We start from the raw sequence: 23,302 nt of genomic DNA, 5'->3' as shown, positions 1-23,302 counted from the left end.
AGCATTTCTTGCATGTGGCACTATCTTTTTCTGGACCATTATTTCTTATGTTTTACTAGATAGTGGATGAGCAAAGTGATTTGTTGCCATTCCACTGAATTAATTAATTGTGTTTGCCTGTTGGGAGAAGCCTACTATTTTCCTCAAAAGAAAGTTCAGAAATGTTGTAGATCTGTGGAAATACTGAAACATACACACACACACACATATATATATACACACACACACACACACATACACACACACACACACACACACATACACACACAGACACACACACCACACCACACACACACACACACACACACACACACACACACACACATATTTTACTCTTCATCTAGATGCATTCTTTTTGGGCTACCAGAGAGACACTTTGTGATAATCAGTCATGCCTGCAGAGTGTCCTCTGTTCTAATGGCTCATAGGCTTAACACCGTAAATCAGGACTGTCTTGGGAAGGTGTTGCACTTAGGGTCTGGGTCTAATAGTGTCTCAGGGAACTACAGACCAATTGCTATTTCATGTCCTGAGGCTGTCCCTCTGCCCCAACTTCGATAGTGTCTGTGTTGTTCATTGATCTTAGCTTATACTTGCTGTAGTCAGGAGTTTATCCCTCTACTCCATAAAGCCATCTTCATCTAGATGCTTTTGTTTATATTTATGGGCTTTCTTGGCTGCTGCATCTATATGTCTTTCTACGGAAGAAGGGTATGTGCCTTCAGTTATACACGGAAGTATTTCAAAAGTCTTATTGCAATATTCTGCAAGTAATGCAGTTGTCCACACGTACTTCATTTTACTCTGTTTTTTTAATTGCCCTTCTCTCATAGGAACACCACTAGGCAAATGATCAAGCAGATCATAAGATGCCTGGTTATAAGCACCTCCATGTCAAAAAGTTCTTGCCACCTTTTAGAACACTTAATATTGTTCATCTCCAGCTGCACTTACAGGGGAGAGCTGTATGCATGACTGCTTTGACTATTTGAGATGAACATAGAAATATTTTGTAGATTGCTGCAAGCAATACTGTGGTCTGCAGATGTGCTTTTCTCCCGCCTTTGTTTTACTTATTTTCATTGCCCTTTTCACCTACTGCGCTTGCACTGTAAGACTACATCTGGTCGCCATCAGCACCTCAGCAGAAGTTTTCAGAAATGTTTACTATCTGCACATAATCTCTGGCATGCATATTTTAGCTCACCATCACCAGCTGCCCTGAGTGGCTCAGTGCTATAATCTGCACACTCTTGCATTTTTTAATTGGCTTTTTCACACACTACACTAAAATAGGATTGAGGAAGAGTATGCCAAGTTATTTTCTATCGAGCAGTGAAACATTTCTGAAATGTTCTGCAGCCCATTGCAGTATGCAGTCATCATCTACAATAGTTTTATTTTACTTATATCCATTTTATTGTTAACAATCTACACTTACAGTAACTATTCTGGCAGGATCTCTGTGTCCTCTAGTTCACATTCACTTCATGCTGGTTTTCAGTTCAAGTAGCAACACAGTACTGTAACACCCACGCTTTTTGCACAGCTACAACATTTTTCCAGTCACAACACGTAATGGAGGGTGGAGTATAAATCTTTGACCTGCCTAAAATCAAGCTCTTTGATTTATATAAAGTAGACTATTGCTTACAAACTATAGGCCCTGCATACTCAGTAAAATAAACCCACTGTATTCTTTGCTTTTGCCTTTTTAATGCCAGGAAGCTAATTTATTCATGCTTTGATGTAGTCCAGCCCTTATCTTACCATGTTTTACATCCTGACTTAAGTTTTAAAATTCCGTTTCCACCTACCTCCTAATGCAGTAGTTCTCATCTATTGCCTATCCAAATGCAACTTACTGAGTTACATATATATTTTCTCCACAGTTGTACTGTTGATTTTTGCTCGGTCTGCTTCTTTTGACCAACCATGAGTGTGTGAGGCTGTATCTTGCATTTTCCAGACTTACTATATCCTGCAGCTCACTAAGAAGACTGTAATGTTTTTCAGACTGGCTGCTCTTAAAGACAATTATCAACTCTGTAGAAAGGAACACTCTTCCAATCATGAGGAGGTCCTCAGCTTGTTTTATTTACCAAGGTTTTCATGATTAGTCTTTGTGAAAGACTGGATATCACTGAGCATGGTCAAAATGAAATAGGTACAAGTTAAAGTTTGGCAAGGATGTTTGCTGCTAACACTGGTAAATCAGACATCCTGACCTTTTTTCAAAACCAGATGCAACTGTACCCTGCAGGCCTAGTTTTGATATTGTATTTGCTTATTTCCCCAGTTTTTTCCTTACAGTTCTCCTGACTACCTCTCAACCTTTATCTCATACTTTTGTCTCTCCTATATTCCTCAAGTTTCTGTTTAGTTCTTGAATGTTGTCCTTTGTTGATAGAGCGTATGATATGACAAAAGATGATGTGTTCCACAAATGAATCTTATGATGATAGGGTGTCATTGTGATGTCATTGCCTTATTTGTGTTTCTTAAACTCTTAAAAATGGTTCAGTGTTGTTATGATTTCTTTGTGGTAAACATTATGGTGCCTCCTACCTTTCTACTTGTTTACCAAACTGTACTGGTCCTCATTTTGACATTCCAGGAGTTCCCATGATGCACAGGTGCACTCTTTGAGAAAGTTGACATTCACCTTTTAAAAAAATCAGTGTCATTTTTGTCCTATGGGGTTTCCATGTGTATATGCATATAAAGTAAATATTACATATTTAAATAACAAGCACTTTGCACTTTCATATTTATAGAGTTAATGTACCATATGATCATGGTTCTCTTTCTTTTTATCTTATTATAATGCTTTCAGCTCCAAAACCTGATCTACTAAAATTACTGATTTATAGCTTTCAGTGTTTCACATCTAGGACAGGACAGATAAATAATTGGGGAAACTTTTCAAACACTAACCTTGTTCATTTAGAAAGTTATGAGGATAATACATATTTTCTGAAGATAAAAATGTCTGCACCTATACTGTCTCACTTTTTAATAACATTAACTCTCACACTTTTGCCACAAAAGTATTACATTTTAATAGGGAACTAACAAATGTTTTGCCCCTGCAGTCTTGTGTAAATGCCATGTTAATGTTTGTCATTTAAGGCTGCTGCTTCTCGCTGTGCATTCTGTATTCCTGAAGAATGTCATATGGATGGCATTCTGCTTCCTTCAGGATGTTCTCTGCATTTATTTAGAATGGGAGTACCTTTAGGTACTGTACTCTGAGAGTTTCTGAGTGGAGTTTCAGCAAACGTTTATCAACAACTGCTTTTGATTTGAGTTCTTTGCCGTCTCCTAGGCATACTTCTGTGGAGTATTATCTGCCATCTACAGTGATGAATCAACTGCTTTTTTATAAAAAGTAATGCATATATATTTTTTTCATTTTACAGGAACTACTCCCCATTCAGTCACTCAGTACTTAGTGATTGATGCAAAATCTTGTCATTCCCCTCTGCTACTTACTCTGCTATGAATGACACTCATCACTAATAGAGTGGTCATCCTCTCTGGAAAGCAGCAGTTTCTGTGCTGCCTGAGTCAGACAAGATTTGAGTAAGCCTGCTTTCCCAGTCTGAAAAGAAATTGGCAGTAACATGTAGAAAAAACATTGAGCTTATGGCCTTCAAGACTGCAAGTGAACCTAACAATGTGTGCACTGTGCAAGCTAAACAGGGTAAACAACAAATAAAACATTTCTTGGTCAGTTCTCTATGTACATCTGTACATGTAAAAGGGAAGATAATGTACTCTAAGATAAGGGGAAAAAAAGTGTCTTACACAAGGTTATTTCATTTAATCCTAAACAATGCTGGACTCCTCCTAAATGCTACATATCTTTTGCAAAAAAAATGCACAAAGTGAGCTTGTTTTCAGTATTCATTTCCAAATTAACACATTTGCTTTACACAGTTGTATTTTATGACCTTTTACACATTGTTTCTTTGCTCTTTGCTCTTTTTTTCCTCATGCCTATTTTTAGTACAGTAATGCCTTTAAACATGATCCATCATTTTGTAGCTGTAGCAAACTTTCTTCTTTAAATTACCAGTATTGTGTCTCTGGCTGTGTTTTTCAGACATCTGAAGTAGCCTGGGTAACACAGTGCTACGACAGTTAGCAATGCTACTTCTCTGCACTTAGTTCTCCAGGCTACCTTTCAGCAGCTGCATGTACTTCCTGTGTCCATGTGATTTTCACCAAATGATCCAGTTACTTTCCACATCTCAAAGATATGCTTCAAGTGAACTGTCAGTCCTGCAAATTATTCATAGATGTGTGTGTGCATTGTGTGAGCGTATTTGGGCATTTTGAGATGGACTGCTTGCCTACAGAGGACTATTTTCTTTTCATTTGGGCCATAATAGGCACAACTTCCCCATGACCCTATATTGTACTAAATAAGTAACCAGAATATGAATTAATTAACAAAATGGATTCCTGCTGTAGGTTTGAGGAGATTGTGTGCTCTTCTGAATGTAAAAGTTTGAGGAGATTGTGTGCTCTTCTAAATATAAAAAATGTAAGTCTAGTATGGGGAAATGTAGACTAAGTTTGAAATTACTGTACCTTGAAGAATTCCACTCTGTCAGACGTACAACAATCACAGAGTTATCATATATAATTAGCAGGAGATAAGGACACAGGCTTCCATGTTGGAGGGAGAGTGGGAGCTCCCCCACCCTTGAAAAATGCTTTTAATGTGTAACACTGAGAATTCATTTCACACTTTATAACACTTACATTTTTGGTGTGTAAAGACCTGCATTATCTAGTCTCAAACTTCCGAAAGGACACTGGATGAAGTAGTCTGTCATGATGGATGCTTATCAGGTAATGCAAAACAAGACTCACATTTAGTCTTATTCTAATCCACTACTTTGCTTTTTTTCTTGATGCTCGTATTTTTCCTGACTGAGTTGGTACACAAGGTCATGCTCAAAATCTTTACTTAAGTAACCAGCAAAAACTGTTTGCTGATGCTATGCAGTAAAGCAAGTCAGAAGCAGCTTCTGTCAGTGAAGCTGAACAAAATAAGTTCATTTGTATCACTGCCTAACTCTGACAGGGCATGACTCACGGGATTATTGCTCTCATCTGCTCACAATCCTGTGATCTGGGTTTGGTTTATCATCTTGCTTGATGCTTCTTGTTTAACACTCTGCAAGTCAGACTTCCAGACCAACGCCCCCAAGTTCCCCAATGAAAAAGAAAACTTGTTCTTTCGAGTTCTTTCTGTATCAAAACAAAAGTAAATTAAAAAAATAAATATGTTACTTGTTAAAAAGGTAATAATTTTAAGCACATATAGATGTATTGCATTCCCAGAGGTGGGCTTACTATGGTTATTTTTTCTAAGGCTAACTACTACACACAGTACCTGTGCTCTGTCATTTCCTTACTCAACGTTTTAATTGTCATCTGGGAGAAGAAATTTGATGAAAGCATTTTCTGCTGTATGAAGTAACCTCACCTCTTCTCTGTCCTAATAATAGACAGAACCCTCAAATCTGACAGGCTGTGGTCAGAATCATGCAAACATCTAAACTACAGCCAGAGTTAGACATTTGTAAAATATTCATGCCAGTTAGCCATGTGCCTGGTATAAAATAATTAAAAAAATAAAACCCTGCTTATGACAGAGATACCTTGGGTTTAAATAGCACTAGAAGATCTGCCCAGAGTAGGTATGATTGAGGGGCTAACACTGGATTGCCCAGCCTTACGGCGAGGAAGACAGACCTGTCTACTGCAATGCTGACACCTGCTGGAAGATTGAAATATAGCATGCAGAGTACAAGTCTGGGAAGTGTGCATATCAATTAGTTTAAGTCTAATTACAGCAAACGGCTGTTCATCGAACCAAAGTTCCTCTAACATTCACATTAGCAAACACTTTTCTCATGGAAGGAAATGACTTGGCCAGCAAACCAACAGACACACACACACACACACACACACACACACATTACATTAAACCCACCAAAATGGGGGACTACACCCCGCACACCCAGGGCCGGTGCTAGTATTTTGGGGGCCCCCAGCAAGTTTCAATTTGGGGGCCCTACCCAGGAGAATATAAAAAGTGTGACCATATTGCCATCATGCCTCCTTCCCTATCAAGCTCATGAAGCACCATTTAACAATCACTGTAGTATTATTACATTCAGACCATTAAAAAGACTTGAAATGTCAAGGTACACACTGGCTGGCATTTAGTACCAATGTTACATTATGACTATGACAAGCCCCTGTACCACAGTAAGGTAGCCACTCACAATGGTACACATACAGAACGACTAGGACTGCACAGTGGTGCAGCAATTAACTTTGTCACCCCCCCCCCCCAGCAAGAGGTTCTCTGGTTTGATTCTCAGCTGGGGTGCCTTCTGTGTGGAGTCTGCATGTCCTCCCTGCATTCATGTGGTTTCCTACCACATTCTAAGGACATGCTTCTGCAGCATTTCTCCCTGGGCCTCTGCTAAAAATAAGCTCTGTCCTAGTCGGAATTTCCCGGTCAACAAATGTTAAATAAATAAAATTTAGTACCAATAAATTATGACAAGCCACTGTACCACAGCAAGGTAGCTACAGACAGAGGTTCACACACTGACTGGCATTTAATACGAATGTTACATTACAAGCCCCTGTACCACAGCAAGGTAGCCACTCACAAATACACACACACACACTGACTGGCATTTAGTAGTAATGTTGTTACATTATGGCAAGCCTCAGTACAGCATCAAGGTAGCCAGTTCCGCAGAGGTACACAAAGACACCCACACAGACTCCCTCACACAGGACAGAGACACGAGGCAGACAGTTACACAGACTCACAGACAGGACATAGACACCCATACATGATGGACAGCACTACAGTAAGACTGAACATTAAGAATTTAAAATACTGGACTTATGAACTAATAATGATGCTAGAATAAGATTTTGCAGTAGCATGCATTGTGTGACCCCATATTTTTGAAGAACAGACCAACACTAACAAACATCTGGACATTGTGCAACATTCTCACAGCTCTTATCAACCTCCTAACCTTTCAGCATAATTCCAAAGCTGAAAATAACTGCAGAACAAAGGTGTAACATCAAGGATAGTTACAAACATTGCTATGATAAACTTAGAAAGATATTAGAATAACAGGGATGGCATTAGCATTCATTACAATAATCAGTACATTCTGCAGAACTCTCATAGTCCCCCCAAAAGTCTCAGCACAATTGAAGAGGAGGTACAAACAAAAAAAAAAAAAAAAAAAAACAAGACAAGGACGTAACATTAGGGGGTTTAAAACATCGTGATTATGAACTAATAAAGATGGTAGGATGGTAGAATAACATTTTTCCCGTAGCATGCATTGTGTGAATTCACATTTTTGATGACTAACAGACCAAAAATACAGGTCAAACATCTAAACAGTGTGCAACATTCTCACAGCCCCTACACCTCTCGTCTAACCTCACAGCTTAACAATTCCAGACAAAGCCCCAAAAAAAAAAAAAAAATGCAAAACAAAGGCATAACATCAGGGATAGTTTGAAACTTTGCTATGATCAACTTCGATAGCAGAACAGGGGTTGCACTGGCACACATTAAGACATCAGTACATTCTGCAGAATTATCATAGCCCTTACCCCCCCCCCCCAGTATCTCAGCACAATAAATCTGGATGAAGTGAAAGTAAAATAAAAACACAAAGGCATAACATAAAAAAACAATGTGCTTATCAGCAAATACAGATGCTGGAATAACAGATTATGAAGTAAAATGCATTGCGTACCCCACATGTTTTAATGAAAATAGATAAATACCAGACAAATATCTGAATATTGCACAACATTCTCACAGACTGCAACCCCCCTACCAACCTGTCAGCACAATAACTGTAGACAAATCAAAAAATTATCATAGAACAAAGACGTACCATCAGGGATAGTTGTAAACGCTGTTGGTGTACACAATACTAGTATAACAGGGTTTGCATTAGTATACATTAAAACAGCATCTGTACATTCTGCAACATTCTCATAACCACTAACTCCTCTCCCAACCTCTCAGCACAATAATTCTGGACAGAGCAAAAAATGATCATAGAACAAAGGTGTAGCATCAGGCATAGTTGTAGACATTGCCGGTATACATAAAACAAACTAGCAGAACAGGGTTTGCATTGGTATACATTAAAACATCTGTATATTCTGCAGCATTCTGACAGCCACTATCCCCCCACTACCAATATTTCAGCACAGTTGTACACAAAACAAAAATGCGATATTGAATATTCTTATGCGACTAGATAAAAAAACTACATCAAATCTGGACATTAATTACAAACAAGCCTTCCTTCCTCAGACTCTTAGCAAAATAAAACTGTTACAACCACAGCCCCTCACCCCCCCCCCCCCACACACACACACAAATCATCTTGGTGTAACAACTCTGCAGAAAAAAAGTTATACAATCCTCTCCCTAGGTCCCCCCCCCAGCAAAAAATAAAATTAAAAATAAACCCAGCAACTTACCTTTTCTGCAGTTGATAGAAGGCTGCTACTAATCCTCTGCTTGCTTCTACTAAACACAGACCAAACCTGTTCAGCACTTTTAAATTGCCCTCAAAAGGACAGTTTTTCAGATATTTTAGAAATTGCCCTTGCAAGGGCAGTTAAAATAGAGCTGCTTTGCTGGTCCCAATGTCGTTAGAGCAAAACCTGCATCCTCCATCCATCCTCACAGCATGCCTCTCAACATCTTAGCATGAAAAATCTGGACAAAGCCAGAAATAATAGGGGTACAAAGGCTTAAAAATAGGGACACTTTTTAAATATTGCTTATATAAACTTACAAACTTGCTTTCAGACTTCACTTTAGCATACATTTTTCTGAAGGATATTAAAACTTAAATGTATCTGCTATTTTTTGTGACTGCAGTACTCATTACTGTATAAGAAAACCACAAATTTTATGAAAAACAAACCAACAATATAAAGCAAAAATCTGAATATTCTTAAAAATCTGGGAAGTTCAGATATTTGCCTAATGTCGACAATCAAAAGAACTGACCCAACAGTAATTAATGTTTCTCTGAAATGCACAAATGCCTGCTCCTGCTGTTAAGTAAAAGTTAACAACATAGTACCTAATACCTGCAGACACCCGTTAAGTAATCTCCTGCCATTTTTCTAAAATGTAATCACAGTGTTAGTTAGAATATTCAATGACAGTGTGACAGACCACATATTAAGGTAAACCCAATCAGGAAGCTAGAACTTGCTTCTTGATTTCTACAGCCAATTAGGTCCCTTGCTTCACTGAAGCAGACCTGATTGAGAGCAGCTAACAAGTAAAGCAAGGGACCTGATTGGCTGCAGCCATTAAGGAAGCAAGTTTTTTCAGGGGAAAAAAAAATGTGGAATCGCGCGATGGTGCTGCCAAAACGAACGAGGCACCAAGCAAGGAGTGGAAGCAATTTTGAAACCCGTGGCTGCTTCATATAGGGGCCCTCATACGTGGGAAGATAATCGGGGGCTCCCCGCGTCTGCGGGTTTGGCGGGTGCTTAATGCCGGCTATGCGCACACCCACAATGTTCGAGGCTGTGCTCCCCACCCCGCACTTATATATACCAACTCTAAGGATTGCACTACAGTGGGGAAAAGGGAAAATTTCCATATGTTGGCCAAGTCACTTCCTTCCCTGAGAAAAATGTTCACTGATATGAACTTTCGATGAACAGCCATTTGGTGATTTTTGTTCAATGAACTGCTGCTTGCTGTAATTAGACTTTAAACTAATATTGACCTGTCTGGGACATGATAGATCTGTAGAGTTGCATTCATGTTAGTCTTCACTGTGCATTTGTTTTAAGCATGCGTGTGCATTACAGGAGGTGTAGGAAAGGAAAACATGCAGCAGCCCTTACTTCAGTGGGTGCACATATCAGCAACTGAGGACTAGGGTTAGACCATAAAGATAGCAAAAGTAGATGGTATTATCATCATTATTATATATCAATGCCTTAATTAGTCATTTGCAATTTTATAGGTGTAACAGATAAATAGATTATAACTTTAACAGTCCTGAGACTGTTTACTAAAGTTGAAATTCCTTTATATTCTGTAATGTACAGCAACTTGAATCTGTAGTAGACAAACACTGAATTCTTCATCAAGTAAATGGATAGTGGCAGACTCTCAGCTGTATATATTGTGGCAGATAAGTTTGGGCAGACCAACAAATGAGATCTTTATAATTCAGCTAGCCTGTTTAAATACTTAGCTGTTTAATTTCAGGTAGCTGAGCATGGTTTAACAGAGCCCCCTCCCCCCAAAAAAAGACTTTCTGACATATAATGCAATTAGTGAGCATGGGATACCCAAGCCTGAGTAAAGCAGCAGATGTCTGTCCTTTCACTTGTAGTAAACCTGGGTCAATGGTACGTACTCAAGTAAATCACTGCATCCTCAGCTGCATTGTAGTAACCAAGTATGGGTTAACTAAGCCCAGGTAAAAGTCGCTTCTCAGATGTATAATTTGGTGAAAGTGAATTACCTGAGCCCACATAGAACAGTGCTTTTCATCTTTATTACTCGTAGAAACTGGGCATAGCCTGACTGAGCCCACATAAACAGCAGCCGTGTTTAGCTGTATAACGTGGTAAATAAGTACTGGTTAACTGAAACCAGATAAAGCAGTGCATTTTAAGCTGTGTATCTTTTAATGAGTGAGTAGGAGTTATCTGAGAATAGATATTGCAACTGTTCTTAGCTTTATCCGTCCATCCATGCTTAAAAATCACATGCAACTACTTAGACTAGTGAACAGCAACACGGCCATTCATGGAGTTTACTATGCAAGCAGGGAACAAAGCAGAGTTTCCTGGCTTTTTTTAATAACTGAACTTGGGCCGATCAGCAGGTAATTTGTTGTGGTATTTGTAGTAACTCGAGTATATGTAAGACAGGAGATCGTATCCTGGCCCATTCACTGACAGGCCAACATATTTATTAAAATGTCATTTTTTCTGGGATAATAACAGCAGAAAATGAACTTTCTAGTGTTTGAATGAACTACTGGCAGCAGGCAAACAATACCTTGTTATCCCTTGCCACCTTAAACAAACTTGCAATAGGTGAATTCTAATCAGTATCATAGGTTTACCATTTTCTACTTTCTATCCGCGGTGGTGGTGCTGCGGTAGCGTTGTCACCTCACAGTAAGATGATGTCCAGTTCGACTCTCAGCTAGAGTGTCTTCTGCGTGGAGACATGCTTGAATGGGTGTACCTTCGTTGAAGGTTGTGCATCAGTGCTGGCAACTCGACACGTAAAAATCAACTGCCAATCATTAGCGGACCGGAGTTCCGCTGTGGCGACCACTAACCAGGAAAAGCCGAAAGACTAAACAATCATTTTCTACTTTCTAGAAAGCATTTTCCCCATACAGAACATGTAGATCTGATCAGCACACACACTAGCATTCTCTACATCAATGATTCATCAGGATAGTGGATTAATAGTATAAACAGCAGGAAGACTATCATTCAGATTTAGTGTCTAGCCTAGAAAAATAAGTTAGCATGCAGTAATCCTGTGGCTATCATCAAGTATTATTGGCAAATTTATATCCCTTAATTTCAATGGTTGTTGTTCCATGGATGCTGCTGTTAGCTGATTAATATATTTCTTTCTTAACAGATGACCAGACCAGGGTGGTTTTGACACCAGTAGATGGAGTTCCAGGCTCAGACTACATAAACGCTTCTTACATTGATGTAAGTATTATTTTATTACATAAAATGCTGTATTTTAGGATACATGTGCAACATTTAACTGACTCCATGAAGTTCTTCTGTTGTCATCTTGATGGCAGGGGTCCAAATTACTTCTACTGTCACTTGGCAAGATGAGATAACAGAATCTGGTTTTAACATCTTTATCTCCTAAGAAATAATGCAAACTCCTTCACCTTTCAAACTACTGAATTAGTTTAGATAAAAAGCATGCTGAATTTTACGATAAAAAATGTTTCTCAGCAAAAGTTGTGCAGTAGCCTACACCCAGAAGAGGCATTGCATGGTTAAAGTGAAAACATTGTTAAATCATGAGTCATGCACTTTTTCAGTACTCACCAAAGACAAGTTGACTGAATCATCACTCTAAGCCCCAAATTTTGAAGGAATAATGTCAGAGTCTGTGGAAAAAAAAGTCTTGCAGGTAAAACAGTTCAGATCACCCAAATATATAGTGCAAGTAAAGGTTTACTAGCATAGCAGTTCCTCCATTAGTTTAGAAAAACGTAGAGGCTCACTATAAAAAGACATGATCTGTGAATAGTAGTGCAGAGTCTAAGGATAACAAATGCTAGTTACAACTCAACCATTAACGCAAAATGTTTTCTAAGTGATCAAAAATAAAGAAGTCTTGATGAGTAAGGCACTCAGTGTGATCAGGCCATGTTTATCATGCCAAAATCCTTTTTCTGTAGTAAGTTTGAGACCCAGTGGAGAAACAATGTTAAGCATAGGAGGAAGACAGTGTGGTCAAAAGAAGGGCAACACAGTTACTTAACTTGGTAATTTATTGCGCTGCAAATCTTGTTTTCTGCACTTAGAATAATCAGTCTGAATTTATCAAAGTAAATAAAAAGTGATTCCAGTGAAAAATCTGTAATGGGCAAGTGATTATGGATGTAGTCAAGAAAGGCCATTTTATCAAATTAATTTTGCTAAATTCAGTTTGAATAAATATCAGACTGCATAAAAGACCAGATAGTTAAATTGTTTTATGCAAGATAATACCTTCAAGGCTAGAGCTGGAGTTTGGGTTGGGAATAGTTTTAAAAATCCAAGAAATCAATCTCTTCCTTTGAATTTTATCTTAAAATCTAAAATGTATTCTCACATATAATACAGATAACCAAAAGATCTGTGATGTGGTCAGAAAGTTTTGGCCGGTGTTGACAGAAGATGCAAAAGTGAAAAATATTGTAGGACAACAACCAAGGTTCCTTTTTAAGAATAGAAAGAATATTAAAAGACTGCTGTGTGGTAAGGATAGCTTTGAATGGAAAAATGAATACCAGAAGGAAGGAACGGTCAAATGTGGGAAGTGCAAAGCCTGCCCCTTTATAGACAACAGCAATCGTTTTGGGCATCCTGTATCTAGAATCAATCTGTTGAAAGCTAGTGCAACTTGCAATACCCAGCATTTGGTTTACCTGGCAACTTGTGAAAAATGCCTAGTGTTCTATATTGGAAATGATGTTAGGATTAGAATTAGGGCTTGGTTGTTATTTGTTGTGTTTTTTTTTTTTTTTTTTTTCAGCTTTTGTTCATAGATTCATAGACTGTTACTCGGCTAATGACTCAAGGGGCCTTTCCAAGCCTAGCCAATTTTCCCCGAAAGAATAATGTCATGTATCCCATTAGGACATTGAGAGCCAGGCATTTATAAGCTATCTCTATCCAAAAGAGACATGGGTGCCAGGCCCGGTATAAATTTTCTATTCCCCATCCATTGCTGAATATGTTGTATGTAAAGAGAAACTAGAAACTGCCAAAGTTGCACCAGACAGACCAAAATTAGCATAGAAAAAAACTTTGTGGTGAACCACCACAGCTAAAAACTTTATTTTAAAAATAGAGACAAAACATAAAAGACTTCCAGTGGAAGAGAGCTCTAAACAATTAGCACTTTTTGCTATTCAGCCATCTTCAGATCATATTCTCCGTAGTTCTCCAACTAAAGTTAAGTAACAAATCATGTCCACATGCTGCAGGCAATGCCTACTTATTAACCAATCTAAAACCATAGCAACTAATCATAAATTTTTAGGGATAACAAGACCTTTTTACTCAGCCTATAGTAGGATGTCTGTTCTTTAGTATTGGTTTGAGCGGAACCATTGTATTTAGGCCTGGGGGTCGATCAGCCCTTAAGTTCACTATCCAACTCACTTCACACATTTCAGTGCGGTTCTTTACATCTCTACCCCTTGAGTCTATAGCAATACATTCTAAAGCTTTAAACATAAAGCTATGAGTCTATAGCAATACTTTCTAAAGCTTTAAACATAAAGCTATGATCAGGATAAGATGCAACGTGGTCAGCCAGCACATTTTTTAAGTCCTTGTGCTTAATATCCCTCAAATGTCGCATAACTCTGTCCTTCAAGCACCAGCCTGTTTTTCCAATATAGAACACTGGGCATTTTTCACAAGTTGCCAGGTAAACCAAATGCTGGGTATTGCAAGTTGCACTAGCTTTCAACAGATGATTGATTCCAGATACAGGATGCCCAAAACGATTGCTGTTGTCTATAAAGGGGCAGGCTTTGCACTTCCCACATTTGACCGTTCCTTCCTTCTGGAATTCATTTTTCCATTCAAAGCTATCCTTACCACACAGCAGTCTTTTAATATTCTTTTTATTCTTAAAAAGGAACCTTGGTTGTTCTACAATATTTTTCACTTTTGCATCTTCTGTCAACACCGGCCAAAACTTTCTGACCACATCACAGATCTTTTGGTTATCTGTATTATATGTGAGAATATATTTTAGATTTTAAGATAAAATTCAAAGGAAGAGATTGATTTCTTGGATGTTAAAGTAACCCTACATTCTAGTCTAGGTCTACATATGAAAATGCACAGAAAAGATACATGGAAGAACCACTACTTGCACCGAAATAGAATGCACCCAGGTCACTTATTCAAAAACATCATGGAAAATCAAGTGCAGCGTATATCTAGGCTGGGTACTGAAGATGCTGAATTTGAAAAGGAGCAGGTTACTCTCTATAAACATTTGAGGAACAGAGTTCACCATAACAGAGATCTTATTATGAGATGTGCACAAGGTCCAATAAAGGTCATCCCTGTTTCAATGGAAAAACTATCCTCAGAGTTGTGGCTACTGCCTCCAAAGAAAGGACTTTGACTCAAGGTCTGAAATGTATTCTTTCATGTAGTACAGATAGCCAAAAGATCTGTGATGTGGTCAGAAGGTTTTGGCTGGTGTTGACAGAAGATGCAAAAGTGAAAAATATTGTAGGAGAACAACCAAGGTTCATTTTTAAGAATAGAAAGAATATTAAAAGACTGCTGTGTGGTAAGGATAGCTTTGAATGGAAAAATGTAACCAGAAGAAAGGAACGGTCAAATGTGGGAAGTGCAAAGCCTGCCACTTTATAGACAACAGCAATCGTTTTGGGCATCCTGTATCTGGAATCAATCATCTGTTGAAAGCTAGTGCAACTTGCAATACCCAGCATTTAGTTTACCTGGCAACTTGTCAAAAATGCCCAGTGTTCTATATTTGAAAAATGAACCAGCATTTGAAGGACAGAGTTATGCGACATTTGAGGGATATTAAGCACAAGGATTTAAAAAATGTGCTGGCTGACCACGTTGCATCTTATCCTGATCATAGCTTTATGTTTAAAGCTTTAGAAAGTATTTCTACAGACTCAAGGGGTGGACATGTAAAGAACCGCACTGAAATGTGCAAAGTGAGTTGGATAGTGAACTTAAGGGCTGATTGCCCCTCAGGCCTAAATACAATGGTTCCACTCAAACCAATACTAAAGAACAGACATCCTACTATAGGCTGAGTTTTTAAAAGAGTCTTGTTATCCCTAAAAATGTATGATTAGTTGCTATGGTTTTAGATTGGTTAATGAGTAGGCATTGCCTGCAGCATGTGGACATGATTTGTTATTTAACTTTAGTTGGAGAGCTATGGAGAATATGATCTGAAAAAGGCTGAATAGCTGAAAGCGCTAATCGTTTAGAGCGCTCTTTCATGGGAAGTCTTTTATGTTTTGTCTCTATTTTTAAAATAAACAAAGTTTTTTAGCTGTGGTGGTTCACCAGGAAGTTTTATCTACGCTATTGTTGAATATGTTTGACCTACTAGTCATGTGCCCTATTTTCAATAGATATGAAATAGGAGTAATTTGTTCTTGACAGCTATTATATCTAAGTGAAGTTACCACTATTTTAGACAGGTGGGACCTAAGTTTAATATCTCATCTGAAGAGTAACATCTCAGAAGTGCAGCTTTCCTCTTATGCTGCATTACAGTGTCAGTACTGGAACATAAATTAAAGTTGATGGTGATGGGATAGAATACAAATAGAAACAAATCTGGAAAGTGGACAAGTCCACAGCTAATAACCAAAATGTCTGCTCAATGGAAATGTCCCACAGAACCCACATTTATGAGATGCAAAAAATATAGAGCAAAACCTATTTATTATAAAATGTATATAAGCTATTTTAGTATATTTTATTTTATTTTTAATAAATAGTTTTTGTCATCTACTTTTTGGCAGATGGAATAAAACAAATGTATCTTTGTACTGTTAAACACAAGTGTATAACCTACTAAGCCAGTGCCACTTATTGTTTAGGATAAGATTTAGGAGAGGGATATCATATCCTTCATGACAGAGTAGGAGTATTGTGGCTGACTAGAACCTGTATTTGAAGTTATGTTTATTTTTCTTTCCATATTTTTTTCAAGGAATTCTTTTTTTATTTTTATGTTTACACTATGTGAAGCTGATGCAGTCGTCTTCACAAATATTAGATATAATCATAAAATAATGCTTGCAGTTCAAGAATGTGAAATGTCATCAAAGACAAGTTACAGTTGAAGTATTGGCAGTATAACATTCTGTGAATTTTATAAGGACGGATATGTATTTTTATCTAAGATGAAGCAAAGACTGAATTTTGAAATATTCGGTTTTTATTTTTACGAAACAATGCTCAAAGAAAATGGTCCAACTCTTTAGCACAAACAAATTATATCTCTCTTTTTGATACATTACCTTGGCATAGCTGTTAGCAGTCTTTCTGTCAGATGTATTATTAGTATTGCACATTAGCTCTTTTTGTGGCATGCACTTTACATATTGTTCACCCTTACATATGTGCTGCTTTTGTGCCTTTATTAGTTGTACCTTTTGTCGTAATTCATATTGTATTATTTCTAGCAGTATTTATGTAATGCTGCAAACACATACTTGAGTTAATGTTTTAAGCTCAGTACTGTTCTTCAGCAAAAATATTAAACTACTGAAATGTGCAGTGAAAAACTAACAAATCTTTATTATCTTAGGGATACAAAGAAAAGAACAAATTCATTGCAGCACAAGGTAAATATATATTTATATGACCCTATGTTGAAATGTCCAGATGTTTCATAAAAATAATTTAGAGATGTCATGGAAATGCTAAATTATTGTTTTTCTCCCTGTAATGCAAGCAGATACTCAACAACAATGACATGAGAGAAAATTCAGTTTTCTATTATTTCAAGAGAGATTTGTAGCTGTAACAGTTTTTGGGCACTTCTTCTTTCAGCTTTTCCCGGTTAGGGGTCGCCACAGTGGATCACCTGTCCGCTCATGATTGGCAGTGGAGTTTTACAGTGTCGAGTTGCCAGCCCGGCACCCAACCTTCCACAGTAGGCACACACATGCACACCTAGGGCCAGTTTAGAGTGTCCGATCAACCTACAGCATGTCTTTGAGATGTGGAAGGAAACCGGAGTACCCAGAGGAAACCCACGCGAACACGGGGAGGACATGCAGACTCCGCACAGAAGGCACCCCAGCCGAGGATCGAACTGGAGAACCTGTTGCTGTGAGGCAGCAACGCTAACCACTGCACCACCGTGGCCGCCCTAAACAGTTTTTTGGGCACTGTGGGTGGTAAATGGTGATTGTTTTTTGTTAAGGCAGAGGAACAGGTCACAATGATAGACTGTTTATATCTTTCATTGAACAGCTTTGTGCTATATTTTTCTAGTCAGTGTGTCATAACACTAAAGTAAGGAACATGAATGTACATTTATTGCTAGCAGACATATGTTTAAGTATCAGAGAAGTTGTGTGCTTCTGTATCCATGTTTACATGAACAACCGTGGTGTTTGCTATTTATGCACCCATAACTACTATCTGCATGCACAGCATTTAATCCTATGCACCATAAATGCTGCAACAGCAGAATTATTCTTCCTTTTTCAGAGGACTGCTCAGACTGAAGAAAAATCTGGATATGCTGAAGCTAAAATTAAGAATATCAAGGCTGCAAAGCTAGAATTGTCATTTATCAAGCTCAGAACTCAGTATTTTTATTTTTATTTATTTATTATGAGAAGAGAGAGGGTACAATGTCTTGAAATCAGTTGCACAATAGTAAGAGATCCCTTGTATATAAAGTCATCAGTTATCTGTAACATAATGTACAATGATTCCTGACTTTCTGAAAGCAGAAGAGGGAAATTAGACATAGTCGTTAGTGCTGGCAGTGGTAAAGCTTTAGGTCATACATCTACTGATTAAGTACTATTATTAATAAGCATGCAGAATCAGTATCTGAAGACTGTTAAATGTAATGGAGCTTTTGTGCTCAGCCCCTTGTGCAACAGAATGGTTGTTTTGTTGCACTGAAGTCTACATTTTAGAAATCATATAAAGCTAAGAGACAAAATGTACTGCTGTCCTTTCCAGTAATATGTATCAAAAGCTTTGAGCTCCTTATGGAAATGATAACAGTTAATGGACTAACAGACTGTAAGGTTAAACATGAGGATATAATACAATGGATCTGCCTTTAGATGAAGGATCTGGGTATCAGGGAATAATATCTTCTCCTGCTAAACAACCAAGGTCCTGCCTTATGAAAAAACTGAATGTTTTTTTTTTATCTTCAAGTACAACAGAATGCTCAAACAGAAATGTACACAGGAAGGTTCTCATTGACATGAGATAAGAATGCAAAGGCAAGAACAAAAGCATTGCAGCATAGTTAGCTGGACTGGGGAAACAAAAGCAGATAACCACAACACTGAGGCCAATCCTAGCAAAGGAGTAACTACCCAGACTCTGAAGTTTAGATAAGACAATTCACCGAAAAGAGAGGAAAGGACAGCCATCTGCAGTAAAGTAAATATAGTAGCAGTGAAATAAAATGGAAACAGCCTTAGGGTAGAAAACATTAAAGACAGTTTCATAATGGATACATATTTTAGGGTATTTAAAGTGTGGCACAAAAGAATGGGACACTAGTTCTCATGCCCTGTCACACTGTGTACCTTCCCATTATAATGGTTTTCATGCCCTGTCACATTGTGTGCGTTCCCATGATGCTAGTTTTCATGCCCTGTCACACTGTGTACCTTCCCATGATGCTAGTTTTCATGCCCTGTCACACTGTGTACCTTCCCATGATGCTAGTTTTCATGCCCTGTCACATTGTGTACCTTCCCATGATGCTAGTTTTCATGCCCTGTCACACTGTGTACCTTCCCATTATGCTAGATTTCATTCCCTGTCACACTGTGTAACTTCCCATGATGCTAGTTTTCATGCCCTGCCACACTGTGTACCTTCCCATGATGCTAGTTTTCATGCCCTGCCACACTGTGTACCTTTCCATGATGCTACGTCTCATGCCCTGTCACATTGTGTACGTTCCTATGATGCTAGAGCAGTGTAGCAAACTTCCAGAGAAAATTTCACGAAAAGCTTACAAGTCCTAAGCAATGAAGAACAAATGGAGATGTGGATAATTGTAAGACGCAGTATACTTTACAGGTGCACTGACCTACTTCATATGTCAACAAATATAGCTTTCAGTTGTACCTCTGCAGAGTATAATTGAGAGCTCATGGAGGTATGAATGTAGTAATTGAAATATGTGATTTGAAAATGTACATAACATATGCTTACTTACATTCAGCTACTGCAACTGTAAACAGATTTCCTCACCTACCACTCCTTATTGCTCCTTGCAGTAGTTCTCTAAACATATACAGATGTCAGTATTTTATTTTTCTATTTCAGCAAAGAGATTTGTTTTTTTGTTGAAAAAAAAATTGCTGTCCCTCATTTTACTAGCAGTTAGAAAGAATGCTGTCTCTCATATCCACATTTGACTAAAATTATGGAGATTTATTTTGTTAATTTTTCACAGGTAAGTGCACTTGATTGTCAGCCCCATATTTTAGCCACAGCCTACATATATGAAGTAAATTATGTAAAACAAAAAAAAAAATCAGTAAATCAGACCTCATACAGAGTTACAGTATTGGCTGGATGAAACAAACCAGCAATAATCAGCTGCAAAAATAATTAAAGCGTGTTTAAGTAGCAATCAATGCAGTTGAGTGAAAGATGGGAGTCTATGGAGGGGAGGAGGTACAAATGAAAAAAAAAGCCACACTAGTGAGAAAACACATACAATAGGGCAAGAAAATAGCATTGGAAGAATATGAGCAAAGTAAGAGGAAGAACTAAAGCCATTCAATTTGTTGATCAAGACAGGAGGACCATTTGATCAGACTGAGGATGGTAAGTTGAGAGTATTATAAATAGAGGTGGGACTGTTATTCCAAATTATTGGTCACTGTACTGAAAATGCCATATTTCAGCTAAGTAGTGAAACCGAAGCTATGCTTAGTCTATAAGGGTCAGGCATGTTAGGAACAAAATCTGTGCTGGAGGACTGTCAGGATAGTGTCCATCTGACTGAAGATCAATACCCAAGTGTATAGACTTCTCTACGAATACAGACTTGCAGGTGAATAATGCTGATCTGTGTTAGAAAGAAATCTTCCAGCTGTATTTTTGCACTAATGCATGTAACATTAGTTAAAACAGAAGAAAAGAAACAAACTAGAATTATCTATACAGCAACTTGGCTTAAAGATCATAGTAATGACTGAGGCATGGGACACTGAACACTTGCTGTTTGGTTTCACTAAATACAGCTTTGAAAAAATCAGAAGAAAAAGGGGGCGAAATTATGATATTAATTAATTCAACTGTCACAATCAGTTTAGAAAATATGAGTAATGAAGATGAAATCATGATTACCATTTTAAAAAAACATTCTAGCAGTTTTAATCTGGGAAAGGAGGTAGTTGGCCAACATGGGGAAATTTTCCCTTTTCCCCACTATAGTACAACCTTGGAGTTGGTGTATTTAGTTAGGGTTGGGGGGGGGCAAATTCCGCCACTTCCGGTGGGCTTGATGTACTTCAGTTTATTTGTTTTGTAAAGTTAGCCAACTGCCCCTTTCCCAGATTAAAATTCCGGTGATGTGACCGTTTGTTAAAGAAGGTTTTTGGCGTAGTCATTTTAAAGTTCGGTAAAGTGTCATTTCGGTAATGCAAGGTAGACCCAAATGAAATATCAGAGGTATGTACCCAATGAAAACCTCCAATCATGAATATATATAATTTAAATTAGTCGACATTCAAACAAACCTGACATATTTTTGTGTTACAGCCTTAAACTGCTAGACACAAAGGCAATTTATTGCATATTAGGTAAGGAAAAACTGAGATGGATCTCATTTGGAAGTATTAAAGGATTGTGGTTGGGATGATACAGAACTTAACAAAGTAAGAATTTTACAAGCAAACAGAGGAAACAATGGGAAAATATGGTAGACAGCATATTTAATGAAATTAAGGAAGAAAAAACATTTATACTATCTGTACAAAAGCCACAGTACTAAATATAATAAAATAAAATTAAACAGTATTACTAAAAGGTTAAAATTTGTCTTTAAAGTTGAAGAAAAAGAATTATGAGAATTTTCTAATAAAACTACCAGATAATAGAAAGCATTTTTTTAAATAAATGAAAGTTACAAAACATAAGGGATAAAATAGAATATCTTAAAGATGAATCTGGTCTTACTTTGAAAAAAAAAGGAAATGACAGAAAATTTCATTACTTACTTTTTGTTAAATGTAACCTATGGGAATTATGTCCCTTGTTATCAGAAGAAGATGCTGAAGTATCACTAGAAAAGGTAAGAAGAAAAGTTCAGTGAGACCTAACAAGCTGTCAGGTGATTTCGTTAGCATACTGTCTGAAAACTTGACAGGTCCATTGAGTGGAATATTTAACAATATGTTGAAAACTGGATCTTAAAATTTCACTTATTATACCCATACACAAGGGTGGAAATAAAGCTGATAAACAAAATGACAGGCCCATAAGTCTTACATCCATTGTTATATGTATGGAAAGATGTATAGTATACAATGACCCCCCCCCATTAATATTCCAAAACGTGCACACTGATTGGTCAGCGTGCACATTGTAAATCAGAGTTATAGTAATGGAAAAAGGTTCGGTCGCCCGGACTTTTTCCATTAGTATAACTCTTTTTTTTTTTTTTTTTACAGCAATGGAGAACGCAAGATCTCCGTTGCTTATTATAACATGTCTCGCCGTGTTAAACGAGTTTAACATAGCGAGACAGCTTTTAAAAAAAGCAACGGAGCATCTCTATTGCTTTTTTTAAAGTTGTCTCGCTATGTTAAACCCATTTAACATAGCGAGACACTTTAAAAAGCAATGGAGATCTTGCTTTCTCAGTTGCTTTTTTCAAAACTATCTTGCTATGTTAAATGGGTTTAACCTAGCGAGGCAGCTTTAAAAAAATCAACGGAGATTCTCCATTGCTTTTTTTTAAAGCTGTCTCGCTATGTTAAACTCGTTTAACATAGTGAGACAGGCTGATGTACTGTGTAAATATACACATGCGCAGTACATCAGAACTGCTGCAGAATACCCAGACAGCTGCGGAAGGGCAGCAAGGAGGCATTATACAATGCCATTATTTAAGAAAAGTAATTATTTTTTTTCTGAAATAATGTCATTGTATAATAGCAATAACCCACTTCTGGGTGTGGGTAATGCTGGATTTACCCACGGTTGGCTTTGTTTGGCCACTCAGGCTTCACCCTCGTGACCAAACCACACCAACTGTGGGTAAATCCAGCATTACCCACACCCAGGCATGGGTTATTGCTATATTAACTTGCTCATAAAGAGTAATATTTAAGGGAATAATGTAGGTAATGATCAGCATGGATTCATGAAGGGAAAAATCAATCTTTATCAGTCAAATCTAGTTTTATGCAAGCTATAAGAGACCAAGTAAAATATTGTGTAGTTGTCTTTGGATGTGTCAAAAGTTTTTGACTGTGCAAGTTACAAGTATATTATAATATGTTTTGAAAGACTAGGCATAGACACATAAAATGGATATCTAACTGGATAACTAAAACTCAACACGGAGTTGTATTACAAGGTGTATACTGCATCCACGGGGGTCACAGGGAGTCTGTAATTGTACCTATCCTTTTCAAGATGCTATTTTCAGCGATGCTTCTATTCAAGAGATTTAGGCTTATAAAATAAGCAGATGACTGCAAGGTAGGAA

At 37.6% G+C, this 23,302-nt stretch overlaps 1 protein-coding gene across 7 annotated transcripts in view; it reads left to right on the top strand.

Annotated features, from left to right (window-relative positions):
• Positions 1 to 23,302, top strand: part of PTPRE (protein tyrosine phosphatase receptor type E) — a 2,530,882-nt gene that overhangs the window by 2,020,037 nt on the left and 487,543 nt on the right. For all 7 annotated transcript variants that reach the window (XM_044056172.1, XM_044056175.1, XM_044056171.1 and 4 more), the window contains 2 exons: positions 11,741 to 11,817; positions 17,171 to 17,207. In XM_044056172.1, coding sequence (XP_043912107.1) covers positions 11,741 to 11,817; positions 17,171 to 17,207 — 114 coding nt within the window. The remainder of the gene's footprint in view (positions 1 to 11,740; positions 11,818 to 17,170; positions 17,208 to 23,302) is intronic.

The sequence above is a fragment of the Protopterus annectens genome, chromosome 14.part0 (genome assembly GCF_019279795.1).
Source record: "Protopterus annectens isolate FY-2018-M chromosome 14.part0, PAN1.0, whole genome shotgun sequence".
Taxonomy (NCBI): Eukaryota; Metazoa; Chordata; order Ceratodontiformes; family Protopteridae; genus Protopterus; species Protopterus annectens.
This window is presented reverse-complemented; position numbering and strand designations above follow the sequence as displayed.